Source organism: Ochotona curzoniae, unplaced genomic scaffold (assembly GCF_017591425.1).
Source record: "Ochotona curzoniae isolate NIBS_2020 unplaced genomic scaffold, NIBS_Ocur_1.0 contig_1014, whole genome shotgun sequence".
In the NCBI taxonomy this organism is placed as follows: domain Eukaryota; kingdom Metazoa; phylum Chordata; class Mammalia; order Lagomorpha; family Ochotonidae; genus Ochotona; species Ochotona curzoniae.
Window position 1 is genome coordinate 3,695,139 of NW_024464920.1, and position 25,684 is coordinate 3,720,822.

General features: G+C 54.4%; 2 protein-coding genes across 2 annotated transcripts; both read right to left on the reverse strand.

The window, feature by feature from the left end:
- Positions 1 to 2,306: 2,306 nt before the first annotated feature.
- On the reverse strand, positions 2,307 to 8,972 carry LOC121162116 (keratin, type II cytoskeletal 71). The gene is made up of 9 exons (XM_040988950.1): positions 8,461 to 8,972; positions 6,706 to 6,920; positions 6,291 to 6,351; positions 5,727 to 5,822; positions 5,301 to 5,465; positions 4,993 to 5,118; positions 4,096 to 4,316; positions 3,443 to 3,477; positions 2,307 to 2,573 (listed from the first exon to the last, which is right to left on the reverse strand). The coding sequence occupies exons 1-9, from the start codon at positions 8,899 to 8,901 to the stop codon at positions 2,362 to 2,364; spliced, it is 1,572 nt and encodes a 523-aa protein (XP_040844884.1). The 5' UTR covers positions 8,902 to 8,972; the 3' UTR covers positions 2,307 to 2,361.
- A 9,562-nt stretch (positions 8,973 to 18,534) lies between these two features.
- On the reverse strand, positions 18,535 to 25,428 carry KRT74 (keratin 74). The gene is made up of 9 exons (XM_040988960.1): positions 24,961 to 25,428; positions 24,141 to 24,355; positions 23,861 to 23,921; positions 23,423 to 23,518; positions 22,705 to 22,869; positions 21,617 to 21,742; positions 19,672 to 19,892; positions 19,209 to 19,243; positions 18,535 to 18,740 (listed from the first exon to the last, which is right to left on the reverse strand). The coding sequence occupies exons 1-9, from the start codon at positions 25,426 to 25,428 to the stop codon at positions 18,535 to 18,537; spliced, it is 1,593 nt and encodes a 530-aa protein (XP_040844894.1).
- Positions 25,429 to 25,684: the final 256 nt, after the last annotated feature.

Below are 25,684 nucleotides of genomic sequence, written 5' to 3' on the forward strand. Positions count from 1 at the left end.
CACCTGTGCTCACACATGTAGACACACACGCACACATACACATGTGAATGTGCAGACTTATGCATCTGCATAAACGTGCAGCATGTGTGTGCTAGTACAAACGTGTGCACACATATATAGACATGTGTACATAAATGCACACACGTGTGTGGGTCTCTGTGTGCATGCACTCAGCACATATATGCATGTGCACATGGATGATGCGTATACGCGTGTATATATCAGAAGTTCTGTACTGCACACACACAAGTCTCACTTGTCAGCAAGGAAGCAAACTTTCTGTCGCCTTTATCTGCTCACCTGCACCTGCTGGACGGTGACCCAGCTGGCCAGCTGAGGACCAGCAGGAAGCTCTGGTTCTGGTCCACTCCCAGGTGCTGGTGGTATTTAACCTCTCTGTGTGGGCCTGCCCTGAGCCCCAGATGCTACTTCAAATGCTCAAGTTGTCTCTCTGCCCATGCAGCCCTTCTGGCCAGCCCTCTATCTCCGTTTCATTTCCTCTTCCCATACCGATTCCCTGGAACCCCACTCCTCTTTATAGTCCTGCCTTTCCCCCAAACATTACCATCAGGGTGGCTGCCCTTCATGGGCGTGGGCTCCCAGTGGCTGCAGCGACTGACCACATCCCCTATAAATGCCCTGACCCTCCTCTGTCACTGCCTCCCACAGCCTCAAGCCCAAAGCTGGCCTGGTTGTCTCTCCCCGTGCAGCAGGGACATTGAGACAATGGTTCTATGGGTCTGGGGACAGTGCCAACTTCAGAGCCAATGAAATGTAAAGGCTGCCCAACCCACCAGTGGGACCCAATCACTCTGCAGCAGTCTCAGACTGCCTCTCATTTTTAACAGCAGAGGAGCCCACAGTGAGACTCCCACGTTCAGCGAAACTCCCACTCTAGAGACCAGGAGAGGGTGGGAGAAGGGCAGATGCCCAGGTCCCACCAGAAAAGACCCAGGCTTCTTGTCAGGAAAAGGTCACTGTCATCACTGAACACCATTCACACATCGGTTGAGAACACCGAGTAGACTGCCCATGCAGCCCCACAGGGCCTCTACACCTGTGCTGTCTGCACTCTGGGAGTTCGTTCTCTGTCTGCTGTACAAAAAGGTCTGCATGAGGCTCAGTGTGCTGAGTACAAAGGTGTACTTGTGTGCAGGTGTATCTGTGTGTGACCTGTGCATGCAAGTTGGTGTGTGCACAGGTCTGTGTTAGTGTATGTGACATATACATGCATGTCAGTCATGCGCAGGTGTGTATGTGTTTGTGTGTGACCTATGCATACATGTTGGTGTGTATCATGTGTGTGTGCATGTAACCACACATGCATGTTGATATGTGCTCAAGTGTGTTATGTGTGACCTGTGCATATATGTTGGTGTGTGACCTGTGCATGTATGTTGCTATATGCACAGATGTGTATATGTTGGTGTATGCACAGGTGTGTATGTGTTGGTGTGTGTGACCTGTGTCTGCAGGGTTGCTGTGTGTACATGTGTGTGCATGTTTGTGTGTGACTTATGCATGCATGTTGGTGTGTGTGCAGATCTCTGTGTTAGTGTGTGCAATTTACAGACGTGTGTTGCTTGTGTGCACAAGTGTGTGTTGGTGTGACCTGTGCATGTATGTTGCGGTGTGCACAGGTGTGTGTGCTGCTGGTGTGACCTGTGCATGTGTGTATCGTGTGTGGCTTATACATGCATGCTGCTTCTGTGCAAACATCGTTCACGCTCACAAGACCCACCCTGTGTCCACATGTGCACTTTGATCACTCCAAGAGCCAGCCATCAGATCATGCTGTTTATTGAGGATGCAACAGGGATAGCACAAGACATGAGAGGAGCAGTGGTGCCTCCTCTGCTCCGCTCTCAGATGCAGGAGCTCGAGGACAGAGGCAGAATTATGGCTTGGTCCCATTCGGAACAAGCCACCAGACCAAGCCAGGGGCCCTCTGGGTGGTTCATCCTTCAGTCCTCCTTCTCTTGAACTCAGAACTAGTTCTTCGTGCAGGCAGGAGCTGAGACCACGGCCCCAGAGTGTGAAGGGGCCTCAGGCTGAGACCCAGGGAGCCAGAGTGTTAGGGCTAAACCAGAGGCTGGGCAGAGGAGGGAAGACTGAGTGCTAGGGACTGAGCTGGCACTGCAGGCAGGCAGAAGACTGAGGTGTGCAGGGAGTAGTGGCAATAGGCATGCCTGTCTACTCTCATCCAGGCAGTAGAAGCAGATTGGTCAAGGCCAGTGTCTGGTGGCTGGAAGCAGGACCAGTCGCAGGGCGGTGGCGGGGGGCGGGGGCGCGGCTTACAGTAGGACACAGCATGGGAACCAGAGCTGGGGTCCTGGGGAAAATGGGGTTCAGGGCAGCCCTCTACCGACTGGCTTTCTTGGAGGAGGTGCTCAGACTGGAGCCCTTGCCCAGGGTATCCTTGTAATCGCTGCCACTGGTCCGGCTTCTGGTCTCACCGCCACGGACGCTACACACTCCTGAGATGCAGCTGCCACTGTTGGCCACGTAGCCAGCACTGACTGTGTTGGGCCGGAAGCCATAGCCGCTGCTGCCGCTGGTACTGCTGATGATGGCTGTCCAGGGAAAAACGAGGCTCAGTATCCACCAGGCTGGACAGGCTAAATGAGGGGCCACTCTCCCTAGAACATTCTCTCTCTCTCTCTCTCTCTCTCTCTCTCTCTCTCTCTCTCTCTTTCTCTCTATCAGGAGAATCCCCTCACCCTGACAGTCACAGCACTCCCTCCTGCTGGTGGAACATTTCAGAAAGCTTCCCCCATATCTTGCTCTTGGCTTGCTTGGCTTGTGCCCAAGGCAGGAAAGGATCTTTTTGCTCATTTCCTTGTAGCAGGCACCCACACACTCACATCCTTCTGGGTGCCCAGCTATTGCCCCTCTACAAAGGGTCTTCAAAAAGATTTTAGAAAATGTGTATTGGGAAGAAAGCTACTCACGAGTTTCAGAAATGGTTTGCATTTATGTTAATAGACAATTGCCTTTTTCCATGAAGTCTCTGAAGCTGCCTCATGTCAGCCTTTTTGCTAAACTCCCAGCTTGCTGGTTCTCCCTCTCCCACCAAGGGCAGCTCCTCGGGGCTTAGATTTACCTTTTGACCTCTCAGAGAGGAAGCCTGGAGACCCAGTCCTGTAAACTTGACCTTGGCCTGGATGTGCCAGTGTCTAATCCTCCAGGTCTGACTGCAACCTGGATGCCCAGCTGCCCAAGCACCTACCCCGTCATTGCCCTGTTCCACTGCAGCTGCCTCTGCCAGCTGTACCTGCCTGGCTAGGGCAGCCAAGAGTCCTGTTTCTGGCCATCGCACTGCCACCCAGCTTTGGGAACTGAATTAGAGTTTCCCCCTCTAGTTTTGGATTCCCCAGTTAAGGTGTGTCAATGTGCTTGGCAGCCTGCAAAGTCTTGTAGGGGACAGCACACAGATACTCACAGATGCTGACCGCAGAGGGATATTCTCCTGACATCCTGTGAAGGAGAGAACCAGAGCAGGGGACAGCGGTCAATATAACAAGTATTCCAAATTGGCCCTCCCTGCCTGCCCAAACCCCAGGGGCCCAATAGATGGGAATTCCAAGGCTAGTGGAGCCTCTGCAGCCTTAAGGGGCACCTCTGAATCTTTGGGGGTAGCCAGGATATGCAAATCAAACAATGATTTTTCAGGAGCCTGCAGTAGGAAGATAGCGTATGCACTTCCCACCTACACAACACCTCCCCATCTCCTAGTATAAAGTGGTCATTGTACCTTGCCTTGTGACAAGTTCATGTTGCACCTGCACAGGCAAGGAAGATGGCACCTGGGGGAGGGGCCCCTAGGGTATTTCCAAGAGTACCCAGAGAAACCATGGTAATTGAAAAACTAATGGGTGCAGTGTACAATATAGTACCACAGCTAATACAAAGGAAGCACTTGGCATGTTTACACGTGGCTGTTCCTTCCCTCTTATGGATAGATCTGTTACTATTGTCACCACTCTGTCACTCGGGATCCCCTCCTCTGGGTATGAGGATGTGCCAAGATTTCTCCTTTAGCTCCTTCCCAACATCCCCTGAGTCCAGAGCACCCCACCCCACAACCTCCCGCACCTGCACTCCTCGCCCTCCAGCAGCTTGCGGTAGGTGGCGATCTCCATGTCCAGGGCCAGCTTCACGCTCATGAGCTCCTGGTAGTCACGCATCATCCGGGCCAGCTCTTCCTTGGCCTGGTGCAGGGCAGACTCCAGCTCGTCCAGCTTGGCCCGGGCATCCTTGAGGGCGCTGTCTCCTCGCTGCTCAGCATCAGCGATGGCTGTCTCAAGGTTAGAAGCCTAGACAAAGAATCAGAGAAGTCAGGAACCTAGGAGGAACCCTTGGAGTCAGCGCCAGACAAGAAGGCAGGTTAAGCTGAATCTTCACGGCAGAGGCATCCACCTGTCGTGCAAGATTCTTCTGCTCTTGTTGAGACCCTGCTGGGGCTGACGGGACATCACATATCCCTGCCCTCCTGAGATCAAGGGCAGCTGAGCTAGGCTTCAGTTCATGGCAAAGATGCCACCATAGTCTCACTGTGCCCAGGACACAGAAAGAATGAACACAAGACTGGCTTTCTTCTCTGGAGTCTTTTGAGATCTGGGAGACGAGGTCCCTGGAGGATATGTGGCAGGTGCGACCGCAGTGACTGCTCCCGGCACCAAAGCTCAGGGCTTCTCAGGAGATCTCCAGAAGCAACTAATATTTGCCCAGCTCAGCACCTCTACAAGATGACCAAATGATAGGCGCTGCCACTGTTTTATCATGTATGTGCATCTTGCTCTGTACCTACTAAAACCTTATTTCACAAACCAACACGTACTTGGTGCTAAGCAGGCTTCAACCACCTTCCTGCCTTCTCTTCAGTCTGTGGCAGGTGTGGGAAGTTACAACAAGCCTTCTTGGCTGACTCAGCTCCAGTCTGCCTGTACTCATCCGCCCTCGGCCCCACAAGACCCCCCACCCGCCTCTCACCTGCTTCTTGGCATTCTCAATGTCGGAGCGGAGTCTCTGGATGACCCGGGTCAGCTCTGAAATCTCGTTCTTGGTGTGTTTGAGGTCATCCCCATGCCGACCGGCGGCCAGCTGCAGCTCCTGGAACTGGGCACCCCCAAGACATAGAACCCAGAGTGAGTGTGAGGAGCATGGCCAGGGAGTATATGATATTTCAGGGGGCTGCTAATGTCATGGGGCGGGACAGGGGACACCTAACTTGACCCTGCCCTGTCCTTGGCATGCCAACTGCCCTCTCTGTCCCCAGCAAGGCTTCAGCTTCAGCATACCTTGGTCTGGTACAGCGCCTCGGCCTCGGCCTTGCTCTTCAGAGCAATGTCCTCGTACTGTGAGCGGATCTCATCGATGATGCTGTCCAGATCCAAGTTGCGGTTGTTGTCCATGGAGAGGATGACGGACATGTCGCTGATGTGAGACTGGATCTGAGCAATCTCCTGCAGGGTTTGAGAGTGGAGGGACAGAGAGTGTCTCCTGGCTCAGCCACCACTACAGACTCTCACGTGCTCCCCCTGCATGGTGAGCTTGAATGAAGCATGGGCATTACCCATACCCTTCTAGCTCAGAAGGTCAGCAGCCTCTGAGGGCTGAAATGGGAGACCAGTACCACCCAGAGGGCCTCCCTAAGCCCCGGCCTGCATGGTGGCATCGCAGCCACCAGCTGCCCTTGGAAGGTCAGCCAGGAAGAACAGACTTACGCCTTCATAGAGACACCTGAAGAATTTGATGTCTTGATCCATGGAGTCCACCTTGGCCTGCAGTTCCACCTTGTTGGCGTAGGCGGCATCCACATCCTGAAAGGTGACCCCAGGCAACCCTGGTCACTTGCTGGCAGCAGCCGACATCTTGGCAATGGCCACCCCCTGCCTCCACAGCCTGGGATCCCAGAGCATGGCAGAGGCTCCCCAAGAAAGAGAGGAAGCAGCAAGAGGCCCACCTGTCCCTCCCCAGCAGGCTCCTCTGAGCCACTGGCAGGTGCACCCCTGAGGTTTCAGAGCCTGGTCCTATGGCTGCCAAGGGGGAGTCCCCTGGGTGTCATCTTCTGTCTGTCCTCTCACCCTCATCCTTCTGGCCCTTCCTCCCTTATTACTTATTAGCTTCAGTGTTTGATAAAAACAAATGCTGCCTGCCTATTCGACCCTTGTATCTCTCTGTGGGCCTTGACACCATCTGTTCCCGTGTTTAGGTCAGCTCTCTTCAGAACTGAAAACCAATCTGTCCCACTGTCTGCTCTCCCAGGGCTGCCCCCCATCTGCCCTCACCTTCTTCAACAGCACAAACTCGTTCTCTGCGGCCGTCCGTCTGTTGATCTCCTCCTCGTACCTGTAGAAACACCAGGCTCGTGGGACCAGTGTCTCACCCAGGGTCCAGTCTGCCCAGGGAAGGCCTTTAGCATACGCAAAGAGGCACAGGTGCTGGGGGGCTGCTGAGAACGGGGCCCATCAGGAAAGGCCTCCTAGAGGAGGAGACTTGGTGACCAGGTACAAGCTGTTCCTTTCACATCTGCACAGGGCAAAGCTCTCCCACATGTATCTCTCCCACCAGGTATAAGAGGAAAGAGTCCTTCCTTCCCCTCCGTGACCCAGGAGCACACAGAAGCTTGGGAACAATAGGAGCAACCAGACATATTGAGCTGAGGCAGGAGCTAGGGGTTGTCAAGTGAATAACCCCACTCACCTCTTCTTGTAGTCCTCCACCACGTCACGCACGCTCCGCAGCTCCGAGTCCAGCCTCACCCGGTCCCCGGACAGTGTCTCCAGCTGTTTCCGCAGGTTGCTGATGTAGCCCTCGAAGATGGGCTCCAGGTTGTTCCTGCAGTTGTTGAGGTCCAGCTGCTGCAGCAGCTCCCATTTGGTTTCCAGCACCTGGTTCTGCTGCTCCAGGAAGCGCACCTGAAATGCCAAGGCCCAGACGTGGCTGAGTTCCCATGGAGTGTCACCTGTCACATTCACACCAGGGCAGTGTGCTGAGGGCTCTCACTGTACAAGGTGGGAAATTGTTGTCCCATCCAGCAGAGGAAGAAAGAGAGAAAGAGAGTGCTTCATTCCCCAAAAGTCCAAAACCACCAGGGTTGGTACAGGCTGGAACTCAGGAACCCAAAACTCAATCCCCAACTCTCCCAAGTGAGTGGCAGAACCCCAAAGTACTTGAGCTGTTACTGCTGCCTCCCAGGGTGTGCATTAGAATGAAGACAGAATTAGAATGAGAGCCAGGGCATGGTGGAGGGGCCAACCCAAGCTATGGTTTAATTTCTACACTAAACACCTGCCTCTCAGATATGTCAAATCCCACATCAGGCCACAGCTCCATCTTAGCCTGTAGCCTTAGTCCTGCTTCTCCATACCATGTTTCCTAGGGCAAGACCCACATGCGGAGTGAGGTGGACAGGCAGAGCTTGCCAGCCCCATGCCAGTCCCTCCCTGGGCTAGGAAACTAATCACTGGAATTGGACTTGCATGCACTCCTCTTCTTGGATTGGGGAAGGTGTTCAAAAGGTGACTTCCTTTTCATCCACAGGAGTGCAGCTGCTATATAAATAAGGCTGTGTTTGGGAGACACCCAGGACTCAGCACTGAGGCAGGGCTGTCCACCCAACAGTCTGTCTTGAGTGGATTGGTTGCAGGAGATGGGGCACAGCAAATCTGAGGTTTCCTTCATCATCCAGGAGGCTGAGGCAGGTGAAGCCCCAGCACACAGAGCAGCAGTCCTGGAGCCCATGGGACTGCCCACAGGATGGGTCCATCTCAGACTGCTTGAGGTAATGGCACTGTATTCCTCCAGAGGCTGAGATTATTCTGGAACCTTCCAAAACATGCAGCTGCCTCCCCCACCAGGAGGTGGCTTGGTCCTAGAGCTCAGAGTGTCCTCTGATTCTCCCCTCCATCAGCTTCCTTGATGGCTCAAGCTCACCTTCGCCTTCCCATGTTGGCTTTAGACATGGCATTGGTATGGATGACTGACTCATGACTCAGAGATGACTATAGTTCCCTGGGGTCTCTTCTAGAATGCATGCTTCCTCCTTGGTCCCCTCCCCAGGCTTGTACAGGTTAAGCAAAAGGTGCTAAAAGGAGCTGTCCTGAATCCCCATTCATCCATCAAGCACCAAGGCAGCATGGCCTGAGAGGGGCCAGTCTCTCTGGTGACTTGGGCCCTTACTGTAAGCAGCCCATCATGCCCCACAGCTTAGTGATGGCACCCATCTTTTCTCTCTGGGTGTCTCCAACCAGACTTCTCTCAGTCATCTCCTGTCCCTCTAAGACACAACCCAGAGGCTGTTACCCAAGTTGACCTGATGTTAAAAGGGTCCCTGCCCTGTCCACTGGAAGTCCTTTCTCATGCCTACCCACAATCCCTCCTGCCACAGCGAGAGCTCAGGTTCCAAGCAGAGTACAAAGTAGCCACTCGCAGGTTTCCCAAATTCCACAGACCCACCTTGTCGATGAAGGAGGCGAATTTGTTGTTCAGGGCCTTGATCTGCTCCCGCTCCTGGCTACGCACTTTCTGGATCTCAGGGTCCAGCTCCACGTTGAGGGGGGCCAGGAGGCTCTCATTCACGGTGACCTGGTGAATACCTCCAGGTGGGCACACTGTTGGGCATATGGGTGCCAGGGCCACACTGCCAAACATGCTGCCTGCAAAGCCACTGGGCCGGTTCCGGGAATATCCATAAGTTGAGTTCTTTCCACCAGCCACGTTGAGTGAGATGCTCCGGGCACCCCCAAGGCTGTAGAGGCTTCGGCTACCAAAGCCCCCGCTGAGCCCTTTGCCCCCTGCCCGGTAGGAAGACGAGCTGCCCCCGGAGAGCACGGCTGAGCAGCCGCTGAAGCCCCCCTTGGTGGCAGATCCGGGCTTGCAGGTGAACTGGCGGCTCATGATGCTACTGGAGACGGAGCTCGGGTGTAGGAAAGGGAAGCAGGCAAAAGTCCACGAAGGTTGTGTCGGTTGTGGTGGATGCCGACAGGTGCCTTTTTATATGCCTGGTGCCAGGGCTGCTGGATGGGCGGTCGGGAGCTGAGTGCGTGGGTTTGGCTTTGCCTGCAAGCAAGAAGTCATTTTCTCTGTGCTGAGCCAGAGATCGTGAGTTCCCCACCTCTGAAACAACACGAAACCTTCAAATTGCTGGGCTTGCATGCCTGGCTCATGTAATTTGGGGCTTATCTAATTAACCTGCTGTTACAGGGCCATTTGCCAGGGGGCCTCTGGGATGGGGTTGAGGGGAGGGTTCGGCAGGTGTCCCTGGCCCTGCTGACTTCTGCCCTAGGGGTCACAAGGAGTATGGATGAGGTAGACATTCCTAGGACAGGATGGGCCACAGGAGAGAGAATCTGGGATCCCTTGCTCCATTCAGGAGGTCACGACCCCTGCATGGGCTCTTTTGGGTATGTCCTTCTCTGCAGGGCGGATTGTGGGGCTGTAGGAATGGACTGACCCCAACGTTGGAGAGGACATGGGCAACCTAGGCCTGAGCCGAGCACAGGCCCATGGGAGTCTAATGCTTCCCTTTGAGTTGACCAGGGAATAGGATCAGCGCGCTTCTCCCATCTCTAAGACTCCCTCCTACAATGCCAACTGAAGCTGGGGCTGGGTTGGGGAAGGGCAAAGACCAGCCATGCCAGCCCTGGAGGGAAGGAGGAAAGCTAAGGAAGAATGGCATGGGGGCCGATGGCTGATACATTTGGGAACCCAGCTGGCAGAAAACAAAGAAGACGGCAGGAGGGGCTCATCTGTGACCTACAGCTTCCTGGGCAGCCGTTTCACCATGCCTGTCCCTCTGCCTAGACTAGGAGCGATTTGATGTCAGGAGTCACCTGTTGAGAGTGCAAAGACAGACTGGCTGAGTTAGCTGAGACCAAAGGCCACTTGGGATCCTCACCCAGGGCACAGGCCATGCTCAGGCCAGGAGGATCCCAGCAGGGGTGAGTCCAGGGCCCTGGGCCATCCTTGCTCCGAGTTGTAGGATGGCCACTCCAGGGCCTCTGCTGCTGTCCCTCCATTCTGAAGCCACTAGCCATAGGCTGCCACACACCTGTGACCCTGCCCAGCCTCATGGCTGGCTCTGACTCTGCATGTTGTCTTTGCCCAAAGAGCCCTAGAGGACTTGGGGTAGGGGAACCAGGGAGGCAGGGAGGGTCATATGGAGGCAAGGATCTCTGGGGCTCTCCCCTGGTGTTTAAGAGCCCAGCCTGGATTCTGTTCCCTCACGACCACTCCAGTCCTCCCACACATGTTCTTCCTTACATTTTATCTTCACCATGCTTTTTGATTTCTATTTATTTGAGAGGCAGAGAATGAACTGGCAGAGCCCACAATAGCCAGAGATGGGCCAGACTGAAGCTAACTGGTTTCCCATGTGGGAGGTAGGCACATAAGTTACTCCACCTGTGCTGCCTCCCTGTGTGCACATTAGCAGAGAGTCAGAACTGGGAACAGAGCAGGGACGTGTACCCAGGCTCACTGATATGGGGTACTAGCATCTTAACCACTAGCCCCAGTGCCTCCCCATCTTCACTCTTATCATAGCTTCCAGTGTCCCACTGCCCACTGCTATCTCTCCATACCCCTACCCAGTCCCTCCTCTCCATCTTCCACTTGTCCCCCCCGCTCTAGCTCCCTTTGGCTACCTCTTGGTCTGTCGTTCCCCAACTGTGCCCTGCCCTTCCGGGAAGTCAACCTGGATTAGCACAGGCCTGAACCAAACTCTTCTCCTGTCACTCAGTCCCCAGCACGTTGCTAGCTCGTGCTGTGAGGTCAGTGACTCTGTGGATAACCGCATGAGGCTCCTGGGAAAAGCATGTCCTGTGACTGCCATGTTAGCTCCCCTTTGTGAGGATGTAGATTCTCCTTTGGGTTAGAGATGACTTGCTGTGCTCCCCCACCCTGCAGAGTGCCTATTGCATGCCTGGCATGGATCTCCATCCTCTGTCCACAGCTTGGCGAGCTGTGTGCTTCCCTGACATGCCCAGTGGGTGCCATAACTCTCACCAACCTTCAACCTCCATCTTGGTTTCTCTCTGCTCTGGCTGAGAACAACCATAGTTTTGCGGCACCATCTTCCACTCTCTCCAGAATACTGCCAAGTCTGGCACCCAACTCTTGTGATTTAAATCCCTGTGCTCACCTGAAATCTTGCTGCCCAACCTGGCTTACCACCCTCCTACTCTATGTGCTTCTCCTCTGTGCACTGACCCTTGCCTGCATGGGGACTTCTGTGCTTCCTAGAACCCAAGGTCTATTTGAGGGTCTCATGTACCTGGCCCATGTGCCCCTGGCTCTAGGACTTAACCTATCAGCTTCTTGCACTCCATGTGCTGCACATGCATGATTGGGGCAATTGTACCAGTTCATCTGTGGACCGTGCACCTGGCATGTACCTAAAGCTCATGAAGTTCTGCCAATGACCAAGGTAGGACCAAAGTAGAAAGAAGGAATTGGCCTAACCTCTGCTCGTTCCTGGCTCCCCCATTCTGGAGTGGGGGAAGGGAACTCCAGGAGCAACCCATGCCTGCACAGCATCAGACACTAGCAGTCAGGAAAGCAGGGCTGGGAGGGGGGTGAAAGTCTTAACAACTCAAATGCTTAGCCTCTGCATTTAGACCACCTTTGATACCTGACACTTCACCACCAGAAACTACAGGACTAGCCAGCATCTTGGGAGGGCTGGCAGTGTGCAAATCTCAGTAAGAAACCCGTGGCACACACCCTCTCAAGCCATGAACATGGCTCTTGAATACCCACCAAGGCTTAATGGGCAGGGCTCTCCTCAAAGACCCTGGTCTATGAGCATATGGGCGTTGTCCCCACCCTCCTCAGCCAAGTGCAGATGTCCCTGGGAGAAGCAGCTCATCCAGCTAATAGCAAGTCATTACCACCTTGGCGTGAGTTAGCTCATCAGATACCAGCCATTAGGAATGAAACAGCCCATGTTGTTGATGAGACTCAGTGATAGGGGCTGAGAGAGCAAGCACCGCTGTGCCTCCCACCGGAAGGGCGGACCTCATGGAGCTTCGGGGTACCTGCAGCTCTCCAAGGGCCAAAAGGGAGGGACACAGGTAAACCGGGGTTCACCAAGGTCACAAAGGCCAGGACTGCAACCCCCAGAGAGGTTCGAGGGGCAGGGAGGGATAGAGCAATCTGACTTGGCTGGGGAGACCCGACCCGGTAGGGGGAGGAATGCAGGGGACCAAGCTGATTCTCAGCTTTCTCGTTCCCTAACACCTGCCACTGAAGGCCTGGCTCTCTACGTGAGAATTAAATCCTGAGCAAAGCAATGTGTAGCCAGGCCTAGCCTGATCTTGGTGCGTCCAATCAGACAGAGCCCATGATATCATGAGGAAGGAACATCTTGCTTGGACAAATTAAAGGCCAGTGAACTAAACCACGTCTGTGCGCCACTTTTAGTTGTTTTACAACGAAGGTTTCTCAGGTGCTTTGGGAAGACACTCTCACTTGCATACCAATCAAAAGTCACCCAAATCAGCTCTTCCTTCAATTCCTTCTTGCATAAACTTTGGAAGTTGTGGATGAGAAAGGTGTGGCTGTCCATATACTTTCTGCACTGAAATTATGGCCAGGTTGAGACATTCATCTGTGAATGGAGGCATGGCACATTTGCTCATCCATATCAGCGCTTTTGGGTCAGATGAGCCAGCTGCAGAGAGAGCAGAGAACAAACCAGTCCCTGTCCAGGGAAGGGGACTTGGATGTGTCTCTAAGGGGAGAAGGTTTGGGTAGGCCGGCAGTGAGGAGTGGAACACATGAGCCCACACTGGCAGGAAACAGGTCCTCCCTGCTGGAGCAATCCCAAGTGAAGGGCAACTTTGCACAAAGAGATTCCACATCCTAGGTTGTGCATAGGGGAGCGGGAATGGTAAGGGGCCACTGAGGACTAGAGATGAGGGAGAACCTAAGCAATGCATGTTTGAGGAAGTGGAATCTGGCTATTGGGTGGGTAGGATTAATGGGAGTGGGAAGGAGTTAGACATACTACCAGGGGGCAGGTGGTTCTCTGAGCAACTAATTAACTCCAGAATTAGAGAAAGAATGAGCCACACTATTTGGATGAGATCAGCTCAAGTCCTGGCAGCCCTGAAGGAAATGAGCTTGTTGATCAGGACGCTTGCAGGGGTCCCCACCTTGCACTCCTCGACCTCTTGTCATTTCAGGGTGGGGGGTGGATTGGTGACCGGGCTCTCAGTCCAAGCCAGTGGCTGCATCACAGCCCCCTGGGGGATTGGTCATAATCAGAGCCACTTATCAGGGGCAGGACAGCTGCTCAGCAGTTTTGCTGCTGGCAAGGCCGCCGGTGAGCTCACGCCAGAGGAGCCAGGGGTATATATGGGATGTGGGAGGGCTGTGCTGGTGGAACTTAGCTCTGCACCCATCCTGCTGGTTTGTGAACCGACAGGAGCCTTTCCTTCTGGGACAGGTCCGTCTCATCCACTGCCCTAGTCCTCCTGCCCTAGTCCTCCTGACTGAGTACGACTGGAGCCACTTGCTTCCATCAGCCCCACTCCAAGCCACAGGTGGAGTAGACATGGGATCCAAGGACGCAGGTCCCAGCCCTGCTCTGGCCACTTACAAGCCAGGTGACTGTGAGAAGGTCTCCACCCTTCCTGAGTCTCTGAGAAGAGGGTGCCTACTCCACCTACTCCCAAGGTGGCTAGGAGGCACCTTGTAAGTAATGATGATGATGATGGTGATGATGATGATAGTGGCTAACCCTTGGGCAGTGTCAGCTCCGCCCCAGTGCTGCTCCAAACACCTCCTATTAACTCATTCAGCACTCACAACAGCCCTGTGCAGTGGGTGCTATCATTATCCCCATTTGTTAGATGAAGACACTGAGGCTTAAGGAATTGGAGCAGCTGTTCAACATCACACAGCTTGTGAGCCCGTGTTCCCCAGCTCGAGCCCAGGCATCCACACTGCCCTGGTGTTCTCACCTGGAAATCTTTTACGCAGGCTTGATGGCAAGCGGAACCGGGGGATGGACAAGATGGATCCTCGGACTCCTGCCCAAGACATCTGCCGAGGCTCCCCACCCCCGTAGGTGGAGGGAAGGCTGGGATCCACGTGGGCACATGGCATTGACTCAGCAAACTCCCTCCACTGGCTCTCACAGACACATAGGGTGTGAATCGGTCTCTTTGACCAAAGCCCAAGATGTGGGCGGTTACTTACACAAGCGCATAGTTAGTGGACACAACCTGTGGTTCCCTGACACTAGGGGCTGGCTGCTGGCCACCGGAAGTCTAGCATGTCTGGAGGAACAACCTTGGCCAGTCAAATAGTGGACATGAACTGGCTTCTTTCACCCAGGATTGTGTTTTCCAAGTTAATCCGCAAGTAGAGGCATCCATCCATATGTGGTTTCGTTTTCATGGCTGAATACAATTGTGTTGTGAGTTTTTAAAAGATTATTTAAGAGGCAGAGTGAGATGGAGAGAGACAGAGACAGAGAAAGAGAGAGAGAGAGAGCACCCACATCTACTATTTCATTCCCCAAATAGCCACAACAGCCAGGGGTAGGTCAGGCCCAAAGCCAGGAGCCTGAAACTCCATCTGGGTCACACACATGGGTAGCAGGGGACCGATCACCTGAGCCATCCTCTGCTGCCTTCCCAGGTGCATTAGCAGGGAACTGGATCAGAAGCAAAGTAGCTAGACTCAAACTGACACTCCAATATGGGATGCCAGTGTTGCAAGGGGCAGTTTAACCCACTGTGCCATAACACTAGCCCTGTGTATCAATTTCATCTTCTTCCCATTCGTCCCTGCTGGGCCTTTGGCAGCTGTGAGGTGTGTGTGCTTGGGTCCAACAGAGCCCTTGTTTTCAAGTCTTTGGGATGCATATCTAGCAGTGGAATTGCTGGGTCCTATGGCCATCCTCTCTAATTTTTTGAAGAATTGCCAGAGTTTTCCCAGGATCCAATTGGACAGTTTTTGTGCTTACCACCCAAGCAGGAAGGCTACAATTCCCCTACATCCTGATCAACTTCTGGTGTCATCCTAGCAGGTGTAAATGGGTCCCTCTTTAGGAGTCTAATTCCTATTTCCCTAATGGTGAGTCACTGGCAGCATCTTTGCATGTGCTCATCAGTGATGTGTGTACCTTGACTTGAGAAAAGTCCATGAAAAGCTTTTGCCCTTTATTTTTGAACTTGGCTGTCCTTCTACTGCTGAGATTGAGTTCTTTATATATATTTTTAAAGTTTATTTTTAATTACAAAGCAAAGGAGGGATAGAGAAGGTCTTCCATCCACTGGTTCACTCTCCAAATGGCTGCAACTGCCAGAGCTGAGCCAATCCAAAGCCAGGAGTTTCTTCTAGGTCTCTCACAAGAGTGTAGGGGCCAAGGACCCAGGCCGTTCTCCACTGCTCTCTCTTCCAGCCCATAAGTAAAGAACTGAATTGGAAGTAGACCAACCGGGACACAAACTAGAGCTCATATGGGATGCTAGCACCACTTGATGGAGGATGAAACTGTTGAGCCGTGATGTTGGCCCCTCTTTATATAGCCTAAGCACAAGGCCTTTGTCAACTTTACAACTTATAAATATTTTCTTTCACTCTGTAACCTGTATTTTCATTTCATAGGAAGTATGTACAGAATCTTTAATTTTAGTAAAGTCCATTGATAAATTCATACTTTGGGCATCACATTCAAGAATTTATTGCCAGATTCAAGATCATGTAGATTTTTTTTTGTTTAAAAAATCATTTTATTTATCTGAAAGGCAAGGTTACAGAGAGGAAAAGAGAGAGACAGAGATCTTCCATCTGCTGGTTCACTCCCACAAATGGCCACAATGGCTGGGACTGGGTCAGTCTGAAGCCAGGAGCCAGGACCTCCTATACCCATGTAGGACCCAAGTGCTTGGGCCATCCTCCACTGCTTTTCCCAGATGTGTTAGAAGGGAGCTGGATGGGAACTGGAACTGCCGGGACTCAAACCAACACCCATATGGGATGCTGGCCAGCTATGCCACTGTGCTGGCCCCTTGATGGTTTTCTAAGAGTTCTATGATTTTTAGGGTTTTTTTTTTTTGCATTTAGGTTGTTGACCCAACTGCATTAATTCCACATATGATGAGTCAGGGGTTCTACTTCATATGTGGGCATGTAGCTGTCTAGTTGTGCCAGCCTATTGGCTCAAGAGACTGTTCTACCTGCTCTCACCTCACCTTGAATGACCTAGGCACCCTGTACAATAGTCAGAGACATGAGGAAGTGAACATTCATCTCTGCTTCCATCCCTGTCACTTCTCCTATTGGGCCACAAAGGAGTCTCTGAATGAGCCCTAAAGCAAGAGCACGGCCACTCCTGTGTATTTCCCAGGATCCAAATTAGGCCCAGGTGGCAAGGACTCTATTTCTCAGGCAGACACGCTATAACCAGGAGGCTGCCCTGCACCTTCCCCAATGCCCCCCCCACCCGCAAGAGCACCTACCACATCCCAAGAACCTCTGGCCTTTTACCCAAGCACCCAGGGCTAGATGTGTTGGCCTTCCAGCAGCATCAGGGCAGGTGTGCCTCCTGCTTGCCCTGTACCCTGGAACAGGTGACTTCTGGGCCATTTTGTGCATTCCCCACAAGCTGTTTCAGATGGTGGGTTGTATTCATCTCCTCACTGCAGTCTTTCTACTGGGTCACCCACTGGCTGTGTTGTATTTGAGGAAAAGCAGAGCTCCAGTGCCATGAAGAGCCCTGGGGGTATCTGATCCCAGAGCGACTAACCTGGGGCACATGACCCCAGTCAGAGGCATCCTGGGTCTGTGAGCCATGAGTCTGCCCATGCCAGGAGAGAGGTCTGCAGCTCTCATTGCATCCCAGAAGAGCTCATGGTCCCACCCAGGAAAGAATCCACTGAGTGTGACAGATTATTGCTAGGTGGTTGGGCTGGGACTCCCTGAGCCCCAAGGTTATAGTCCAGTACCCGGGGCAGGAGAAGTCTGTGGACAGGAAGTTCACCACACTTCCTAAGGTTTGCTGTCACCTAGATGAGGATCTTACTCATCCACAAAAGGCACGGGGAGGGAGAGGTCACCTCCGAGGGCCAGAGGTCCCACCCCCACACCCCCACACCCACATACCCACACACCCACACACCGCACACACCACACACCGCCCCCCCACACACACACCCCCACACACCTACACATTTGTTCCCTGTTGTTCTGTGAGGTTAAGCATCGCTGCACCTGTTACCAGAAATCTGAGTCCTGCCAGTCCAAGGTGATGGTCATTATTGCTTTCAGGAACTCTGAACCATGCGCGCCCTCCCAATCCTGCCAAATAGGCACACGGAGCCTGCCTGCCGGACTACTACCAGGGCATGGCTGAAATTATCCCTCCAGGAGTTGAGGTGCCCTTCTTTCTCTCTCTTTGCCTAATCTCTCTTCTTCCAGGAAGCCTTCCTGTGTTAGCCACTCCATTCTGGTCATAGCTTCAGCAGGCCACACAGCCGTGTGTGTGTGTGTGTGTGTGTGTGTGTGTGTGTGTGTGTGTGTGTGTGTGTTTCTCCCAGCAGCCCGCGGTCACCTGCATTGTCTCTGCTGGTTTGGCCTCTGGCTGCCCAGTATAGCCACATACAGGTGCAAGTGGGAGCAGATGATAACAGGGTTCATTGGAAAGAGGAGCGGGGAAGGGGGAATAGCCAGCCAGATGTGCACCTCTGCCACCATGCAGGGACCTTTTATTAAACACACAGCAGCAAACTTCAGAGCCCTCAGCTGAAGCAAAGGAAGCATCAGACACCACCGTTCATAGAAACGTCTTTATAGTACTGACCCACACAGTCACTGGCTGGGTGCTACCACCCAGTGCAGTGGAACTAGCTGTGCTCCCTGGACTCAGCCCCAGTCAGAGGTGCCTCATCTTGCAAAGATCCGTGAGACACAGAAGCCATGCAGCCAGGGGCCTGGCTCACACAGGTGCCTGGCCGAGGGCGGCCACTGTGCTGATAAGCGAGAGGGTGGAGAGTGAATGACAGGAGATGGCAGAAATCTCTACTTCTCTTTCACCCTGCTTTGCAAAGAGGGGCACGGTGAACGAGGGTCCCAAAAAGCCCCCTTGGAGCATCCTGCCAAAGACCATGGTGATGGCACAGGGTCTACCTGTAGGTCACACGGTTCCAGATTCACCACCTTGGAGGCCGAGAGGAGGAGGAGTCCAGCCTACAGACACCTGCTAACTTGAGCCATCCCTTCTCTCCCCATTTCTCGCTCTCCCTGGAGGTGGGCAGAGTTTGCTTAGAGTGGAGGAGGTCATTACTGACTGTGCCTGCAAAGCCTTGTGCCAGCAGAGGGCACAAGAAGTCACAAAGCCCCCATGGTACCTAAGAGGAAAGGCAGGTGCCCATCAGAGAAAGTCCCAGTGCAGAGAGCCCAGCAGACACTGTGCAGGGCTGGTGCCGAGGGTGCACCGGGCAAGCCCTGGGCAGTGTGGCAAGCATCATCTCTCCTTCCAGACCCCAAGTGAGGCCAGTTGGGGTGGGGACTGCAGGCTTATCGGGTGGCCTTCCTGCCTGATGGTGTGCTGCCAAGGGCATTCTTGCCCTGGAGGTCCTTGGCGTCTCTCACTCTTGCGCCTGTAGCCTTGACCGGCCTGCTTTGGGTGCTGCCAGAGCTGCCTGCCACACTGCTGGTCCCGAGTTCAGACCCCAGGGAGCTGGGGTGGTAGCCATAGCTGTAGTTGCTGCTGCTGATGACGGCTAGAGCGAGTGAGGGGAACAATAAGTGTCCATTAGCAAGCGATAATAGTCCTATGACTGCAGACCTGGGGAGGAGTGTGTGTGTGTGTGTGTGTGATGGTGAGGGGCTTCTCCCACCTACCACACCCAGTTTCATACACAAGGCCTGTGGTCTGGGACCCTGCCACATGCCAGACTGTGTATGCAAGATGATGAGCAGGTGGTATAGACACCAGTCCTTGCCCTCCTGGAGAGTCGAGAAAAGTATATGTTCCCGATCCTTTGTCCAGAGGGCAGCATGATCTCAGCCACTGTGGCCATTTGGACCAAAAGGGAGCCACTTCCCCTGAGGAGGTGGAAGTTTGCAAAGAATTGCTCCATCTCAGTAGTAGCTGGCTGAGCCTGGAAGGGACACTCTCAGTCCGTGCCCTAATGCCATGGGGCTGGGGATGCCCTGCCCAACCCTGTCCACTTCTCTAGGATACTCACAGATGCTCACGGGAGATGGGTTCTCACCAGACATCCTGCAGGATAGAAAATTCAAGCATCAGTCCTTGGGAACATTGGCATCTCAGGCACTTAGCCCTTCTGGGCTCCGGCTCTCAGCCACATGTCCTGGGATCTCATCCTTTTCATCTCCTAGAGTGGGAGTGATAAACTCCATTTCACAGAAGGGACATTCTGGGAGTTATCAAGACCGGGTGACCAGAATGGGCCAAGCTGATCAGCAAACCAGTGGCTACCGACACGGTGGGCTTTGCTTGTGACACGCAGCCTTATGTGGTTGCTATCTTTTTGCCTGTGTGTCTGCCGCCAGTCCCACAAGGCACTGCTCTTTCTCACCTTCTGCCTCCTGTGAGGACCTCTGGCCTCTCCACTGGACACCAATCCCTACCGCTCAATGGTTCCCTTTCCTTCAACTCTACAAGCTCCCCAACTCCATCTCCCGCACCTGCACTCCTCGCCCTCCAGCAGCTTGCGGTAGGTGGCGATCTCCATGTCCAGGGCCAGCTTCACGCTCATGAGCTCCTGGTAGTCGCGCATCATCCGGGCCAGCTCTTCCTTGGCCTGGTGCAGGGCAGACTCCAGCTCGTCCAGCTTGGCCCGGGCATCCTTTAGGGCACTGTCCCCTCGTTGCTCAGCGTCAGCCACAGCTGTCTCCAGGTTGCCACACTGAAAAGAGGGCACATGGATCAGGAAGATAATCAGGATGTTCAAATAATTCTCAGATTACATGGATATACAGCCACGTGACCCCCTCATTTGGTGGATCAGGCCCAAGCAAGCACCCAGGAAGAGCTGTAGGGCCCATGAGTTTCCTGCTGTGGGCAACTTTTTAAGGGGGTTTCTGTGGCACTCTGCAATAGCAGGTGCAGCTGAGTGTGTGGGGAAATGCCTGTCTGTCTGTCAAGTTACTGAGAGCCTGGGTCTAGCTACAGGTTCAAGTACATCAGGTGCGGGAGAATCTGGTCTGAGACTCCAGCCAGGACAGCCCTCAGGGTCAGACGGCTGAGGCCGCCACTGTGAGCAGCTTCCTGCTGCAGGACCTCTGGCCAGCGAGAACCTTCTCAACCAGGAGCAGCATGGCTGAGCCTTTCTAGACTCTTCCAGCATTCTGCAGGGAGGGACTGTCGCAGGGCTTCCATATCTCTATGGGCCACAAAGCTCCCTTCCCTTGGAGTAGCAAGCAGGTGCAGGCCCTAAACTGCAGCCTTAGAAGTGGCTTGCAAGGAGCATGGGGATGTGCAATCAGATGTACTCCCAGAAAGGAAAGGCTCCCAGTGTCTGTGGCTTTGCTGGCTGTGCACCCAGTGTTGCTGGAGAGACTGTTGAGTGTGACAGGAGATGAACGGGCTCGAGTGTTCTGTCTGATCTGGGGATTCCATTACTATGTGCGGCTCTGCTTTGAGTGGTCCACAGGAAGGACACCCTTCCATGCCTGTGAAACCCTCTCCCAGCTGACACCATGTTTAAGATTCACTGCCGGGGCTGTCACGGTGGTACAGTATGCAAGCCACCTCTTGTGGTGCCCAGCATTCCACATCAGAGCACTAATTCAGTCCTGAACATTCTACTTCCAGACCCAGTTCCTAATGCACCTAGGAAGGCAGTGGAGGGTAGCCCACATCCTTAGCCCTTACCACCAGCTAGGAGACCCGGATGCACCTCTTGCCTCCTTGCCTTCAGCCTGGACCAGCCCCAGCTGATGCAGCCATTCAGGCAGTGAAGCAGTAGATGGAAGCATATTCTCTCTCTCTCTCTCTCTCTCTCTCTCTGTTTCGCTCTCTCCCTCTTTGTGTATGTATGTATGTATCTCCCTCTCTCTTGTGTCCTGCCCCTCAAATATGCAAGTGCATTGAGAGCCAAATAAACCTTTAAAGAAAAGATTTGTTGCTTGCAGGCAAGACAAGGTTCCCAGGGGAGATGGAAGCAGCACTATGGCTTTGGGCAAGGATGCCTGAAGGGCCCCTCTAAGGTCATGTCCCTCCCTCTGTCTCCGGGACAGGAACTCAACATGACCACAGGGTCCCTGACCCACACCCTGTGCACCCAACACTGTCCTGTGGCCAGTGGGAGGAGGCAGGGGGCAGCACAGGACCTGCCCTGAGAGGGACACACCAGAAGCGACCCTGGATGGATTTATTGGGCCCTAAAAAGTCAATAAACTGGGTTGTAGCCCTGACCTCATCAGTAATCAGTGAGGGACCTGGCTCCACTTTCATCTCAGAGAATTGTACTCAAGGACCACGCCCATGCTCGGGGATGGAGGGGAACATGTGGACAAGGGTGCTAAAGCAGGGTGGGAGGAAGGGATGAGGGTGACTGGGGGATCCTACTTCAAGGAATCCCAGCCTTGCGGCTTCTTTGCCTCCCCACAGTGGCCCCATACTGCTCACCTGCTTCTTCACGCTGGCGATCTCACAGTGCAACCTCTGGATGAGCCGGGTCACCTCTGAGATCTCACTCCTGGTGTGTTGGAGGTCGTCACCGTGCCGGCCAGCTGCCAGCTGCAGCTCCTGGATCTACAATTCCAGAGGCAGAATGGTGGTGATGAGAATGGAAGGAGACAGGTCCTGGGAAAATGTTCCCACCTCGAAGGCAATCCAGGAGGTGGCCAGAGTGGGTGACGCGGCTGGCACCTGTTTGTCTCTGCACCCTTTGGCTGGTGGCGCTAACCCAACAGCCCACTAACTCCTTGTGACAGCTTCTTCCCTCCCTAACTGACATACAGCCTGCTGTGGGCTGGAAAAGGCAAGGGTGCCATTCACACTTCCTGTGCCCTCCCTTGCATCCTTGTATCATGCATTTGCAGAGGTATCTACTCAGGGCAGTGCTGGGAGTAGAGGTGAGGTTTCTGCAGCCCCTGTTCCAGTTACAGGGTTCAGAGGCCAGGGGAATCAGAGACCCCGGGTACCCTTGGGGTGGTGTGGTATGAACCAGATGAATAGGACTTCCAGCTGAGGAGGCCTCTAACTCACCCTGCCTCCCTCCCTGCCCGTTGCTGGGCCTCTGGGGAGGAGGAAATGACATGGTTATGGACAGGGGAGGAGGAAAAGGAAGAGACTGAGAGTGAGCTGTACCTGCTGTTCTGACTGATGGTGGCCTGAACAAGCATGGAAAGGAGCACTGAACTGGGACCCTGGAGTAACTCAGCTGCTGAGGATGCCCCAGGACACCCCTTCATCTCAGAAGTCCTCCTATGCTGGTCAGGAGAGTGTTCAGGCTCCCTCCGCCTCAGCCCCACCCCGTGCACCTGTAGCCACACTCTTCCCCTTGTGTGTTTGTATGACAGGAGTGCCTCGAGGCCTCCCTTTGTCCCCCTCTCTGACCAGACCTTGGCTTCTGTTTGCAAATCACCTCTGCTGGGACCTCATTTGCCACAGAGTCATTGGCTGTGACCATGCCTTCGTCCAGAATTGTTCTAGAAGATGTCACAGGTGCAGAGGCCCCTCCTGGGAAGCCAGGACCACTACATGATGCCCACCTTGGTCTGGTACAGCGCCTCGGCTTCGGCTTTGCTCTTCAGGGCAATGTCCTCATAGTGGGTGCGGACTTCGGCGATAATGCTGTCCAGGTCCAGCGAGCGGTTGTTATCCATGGACAGGATGACAGAGGTCTCGCTGGCATGGGTCTGGATCTGGGCAGTTTCCTGAAGTGAAGAGACAAGGTCAGAATCAACCTCCCCCCTTGGCTTCCTGCCTCTACCACAGCAGTCTCCAGGACCCTTGGCTCAGACTGGGTCAGAAGGAAGCATACTACCACCTCCCTCAACTTCAAGGACTCCAGGAAGCAGTGCTTTCTGGGGCTGGCATTAGGGCACATTTCAGAGCACAGGTTCGAGTCCTGGCAGCTCTGCTTCCAGATGCCCAAGTGTGTGAGACCCTACAGCCAACATGGGAGAACTGGATGGACTTCCTGGCTCCTGCCGTTGACCTTGACCCAGCCTGGCCACTTCTTGGCTAGCAGCCAAGAAACCGTACTTCAAGAGGGACTTCGTGAGGTTGTTCTGTCCATGGGCAAGGCCACTCTCAGCCCAGCCTCAGTATCCTGCTCTGTCATGATGAGCCAGTGCAGGTTTTACAGCTATCTGTCAAAACCCCTCCCTATTTGGGGGCTCTCAGCCCCTCCCTCAGGCCTCCCCCTGGCAGTGTGTGCCAGAAACAAGTTGGAGCAGAGTGAATAGAGAGCAACAGGGGCCTTACCGCCTCATAGAGACACTTAAGGAACTTGATGTCTTTGTCCAGGGAGTCCACTTTGGCCTCAAGCTCCACCTTGACCTTGTACGCTGCGTCTGCATCCTGCCAAGGGGTCCCCAGAGCCAGTTGGGAATGTGACCCAGTCCTCAGCTGCCTGGTTCTGCCCCCTGCCCCTGGCCCCACAGCCATCTGAGTTCTGCTCTTGGCTCACACAAAGGGGCAAATGAGTGGGCACAACCACTCTGTGTCCCCATGTCTGCCTCCGTCCACCACCTAGACATGCCTTCCTCTGCTAGGACGCCAAGCCACGACCCACGGTGGCTCCTGCAACCCACTCCCTCCCCTCCACTCCCCAGCAGCCTGGACTGAGGCTCCCCCAGTCCCATGCAGGTGTTTGGGGCAGGGAATGCAGAGGCCAGTGAGATGGGCTTCTGTCTTCATTACCTTCTTGAGCGTCACAAACTCACTCTCTGCTGCTGTGCGCAGGTTAATCTCAGCCTCATACCTGTGGGCAGTGAGATGCAAAGGGCAGGTGGCCTCAGGCCCTACGGCCAAGTCTAGTTACCACCTACATCCAGGATTCCAGGGTGGGCAGTCAGTGGCCACTAAGAGGAGTGTGCCCAGCCCTGTGCCCACAGGGCCATGGAGCAGCCACAGAGCCATCAGGGGTCCTTGGAAGGCATCCCTTGACCCCTTGGCAGGGGAGGGGCGGGGGCTCACTCACCTCTTCTTGTAGTCCTCCACCACATCACGCATGCTCCGCAGCTCCGAGTCCAGCCTCACACGGTCCCCGGACAGTGTCTCCAGCTGCCTTCGCAGGCTGCTGATGTAGCCCTCAAAGATGGGCTCCAGGTTGTTTCTGCAGTTTTTGAGGTCCAGCTGCTGCAGCAGCTCCCACTTGGTCTCCAGCACCTGGTTCTGCTGCTCCAGGAAGCGCACCTGCAGCCCCAAGCAGCAGACCCCTGAGCCCACCATGGATACGCTCACATCCCGTAGGCTCCCCAGGAGACACAGATCTGGGTCCAGGCCTTTGGTACACCTGACGACTCCTGCAAGCCACACCCTTTACACACGCTCGTGCCTCAGCCTCCTGCAGCTGCCCTGGCTTGCTTCCACTGCCTGACCTGGTCCTGGGAGATGTCCTGCCCTATGTCTCATCCAAGTGTATCTTCCTGTGCTGTGAGCACTGAAATCCACCAGCCTTGCGTCTTTCAAGAGCTGGACAGCTCAGCTCTGGCCTTTGTAGCTGTTTGGGGAGTGAAACAGCAAATGAAAGATCTCTCTCTCTCCCTCTCCCTACCTTTCAAACAAAACCAGCAAATCTTTTGAAAAGAGAGGGAAAGAACTGGAGCTGACCCTCCCTCCCCCTCCTCATCCCATTTCCTACCTTCAGCTGCCAAACACCTCCCCCCCCCCCAAAAAAAAAGGCGACCATTCACATCCTCCACCAAGCACACGGACCTGTCCTCCCACTTCTGACCAGGGAGTCCTTCCCGGGGCTCCGAAATCACCACCATCCCACTTTGTCCTCCTACGAGTCTCACCTTGTCGATGAAGGAGGCGAACTTGTTGTTCAGAGCCTTGATCTGCTCCCGCTCCTGGCTACGCACTTTCTGGATTTCAGGGTCCAGTTCCACATGCAGAGGGGCCAGGAGGCTCCTGTTGATGGTGACCTGATGGATGCCCCCTGGTGGGCACACCGGCAGACATGTGGACCCCAGGGCCACGCTGCCAAACATGCTGCCTGCAAAGCCACTGGGCCGGTTCCCTCCATGTCCAGAGCCAGACCCAAAGTTGTAGCCACCTGCCCTCCCACTGCCACCAGCCCTATAGAAGGATGCCTGTCGATTCCCCCTGGGGCTGTAGAGGCTCCAACTGCCAAAACCAGCCCCTGCCCCTTTGCCAGGGTTGCAGTAGGAGGTCACGCCTGCAGCCCTCCTCGGCGCTATGGCCGAGTGCATGCTGAAGCTGCTCCTGTCGCCGCAAGACCTGAAGTTCAGCTGCCGACTCATGGCGGAACAGAAGGCGAAGTGGGTAGAAAGAAGAGGTCTCCAGGGCCCAAGGCATCCACAGCTGTGGTGCCCAGCCTGCTGCCTCCTTTTATCCTCTGCTGAGCCCACGACACCGGAAAAGGGCGTCTCACCACCACCACCACCACTTCACCTGCTGCGGAGGCCCCGGAGGCCAAGGGCAATGGGCAGAGATCGCCAGCCCTTTGGAGCAGCTGAGTTCCTCTGATAGCAAGTGTGATGTGCTTGCCTTTGCACA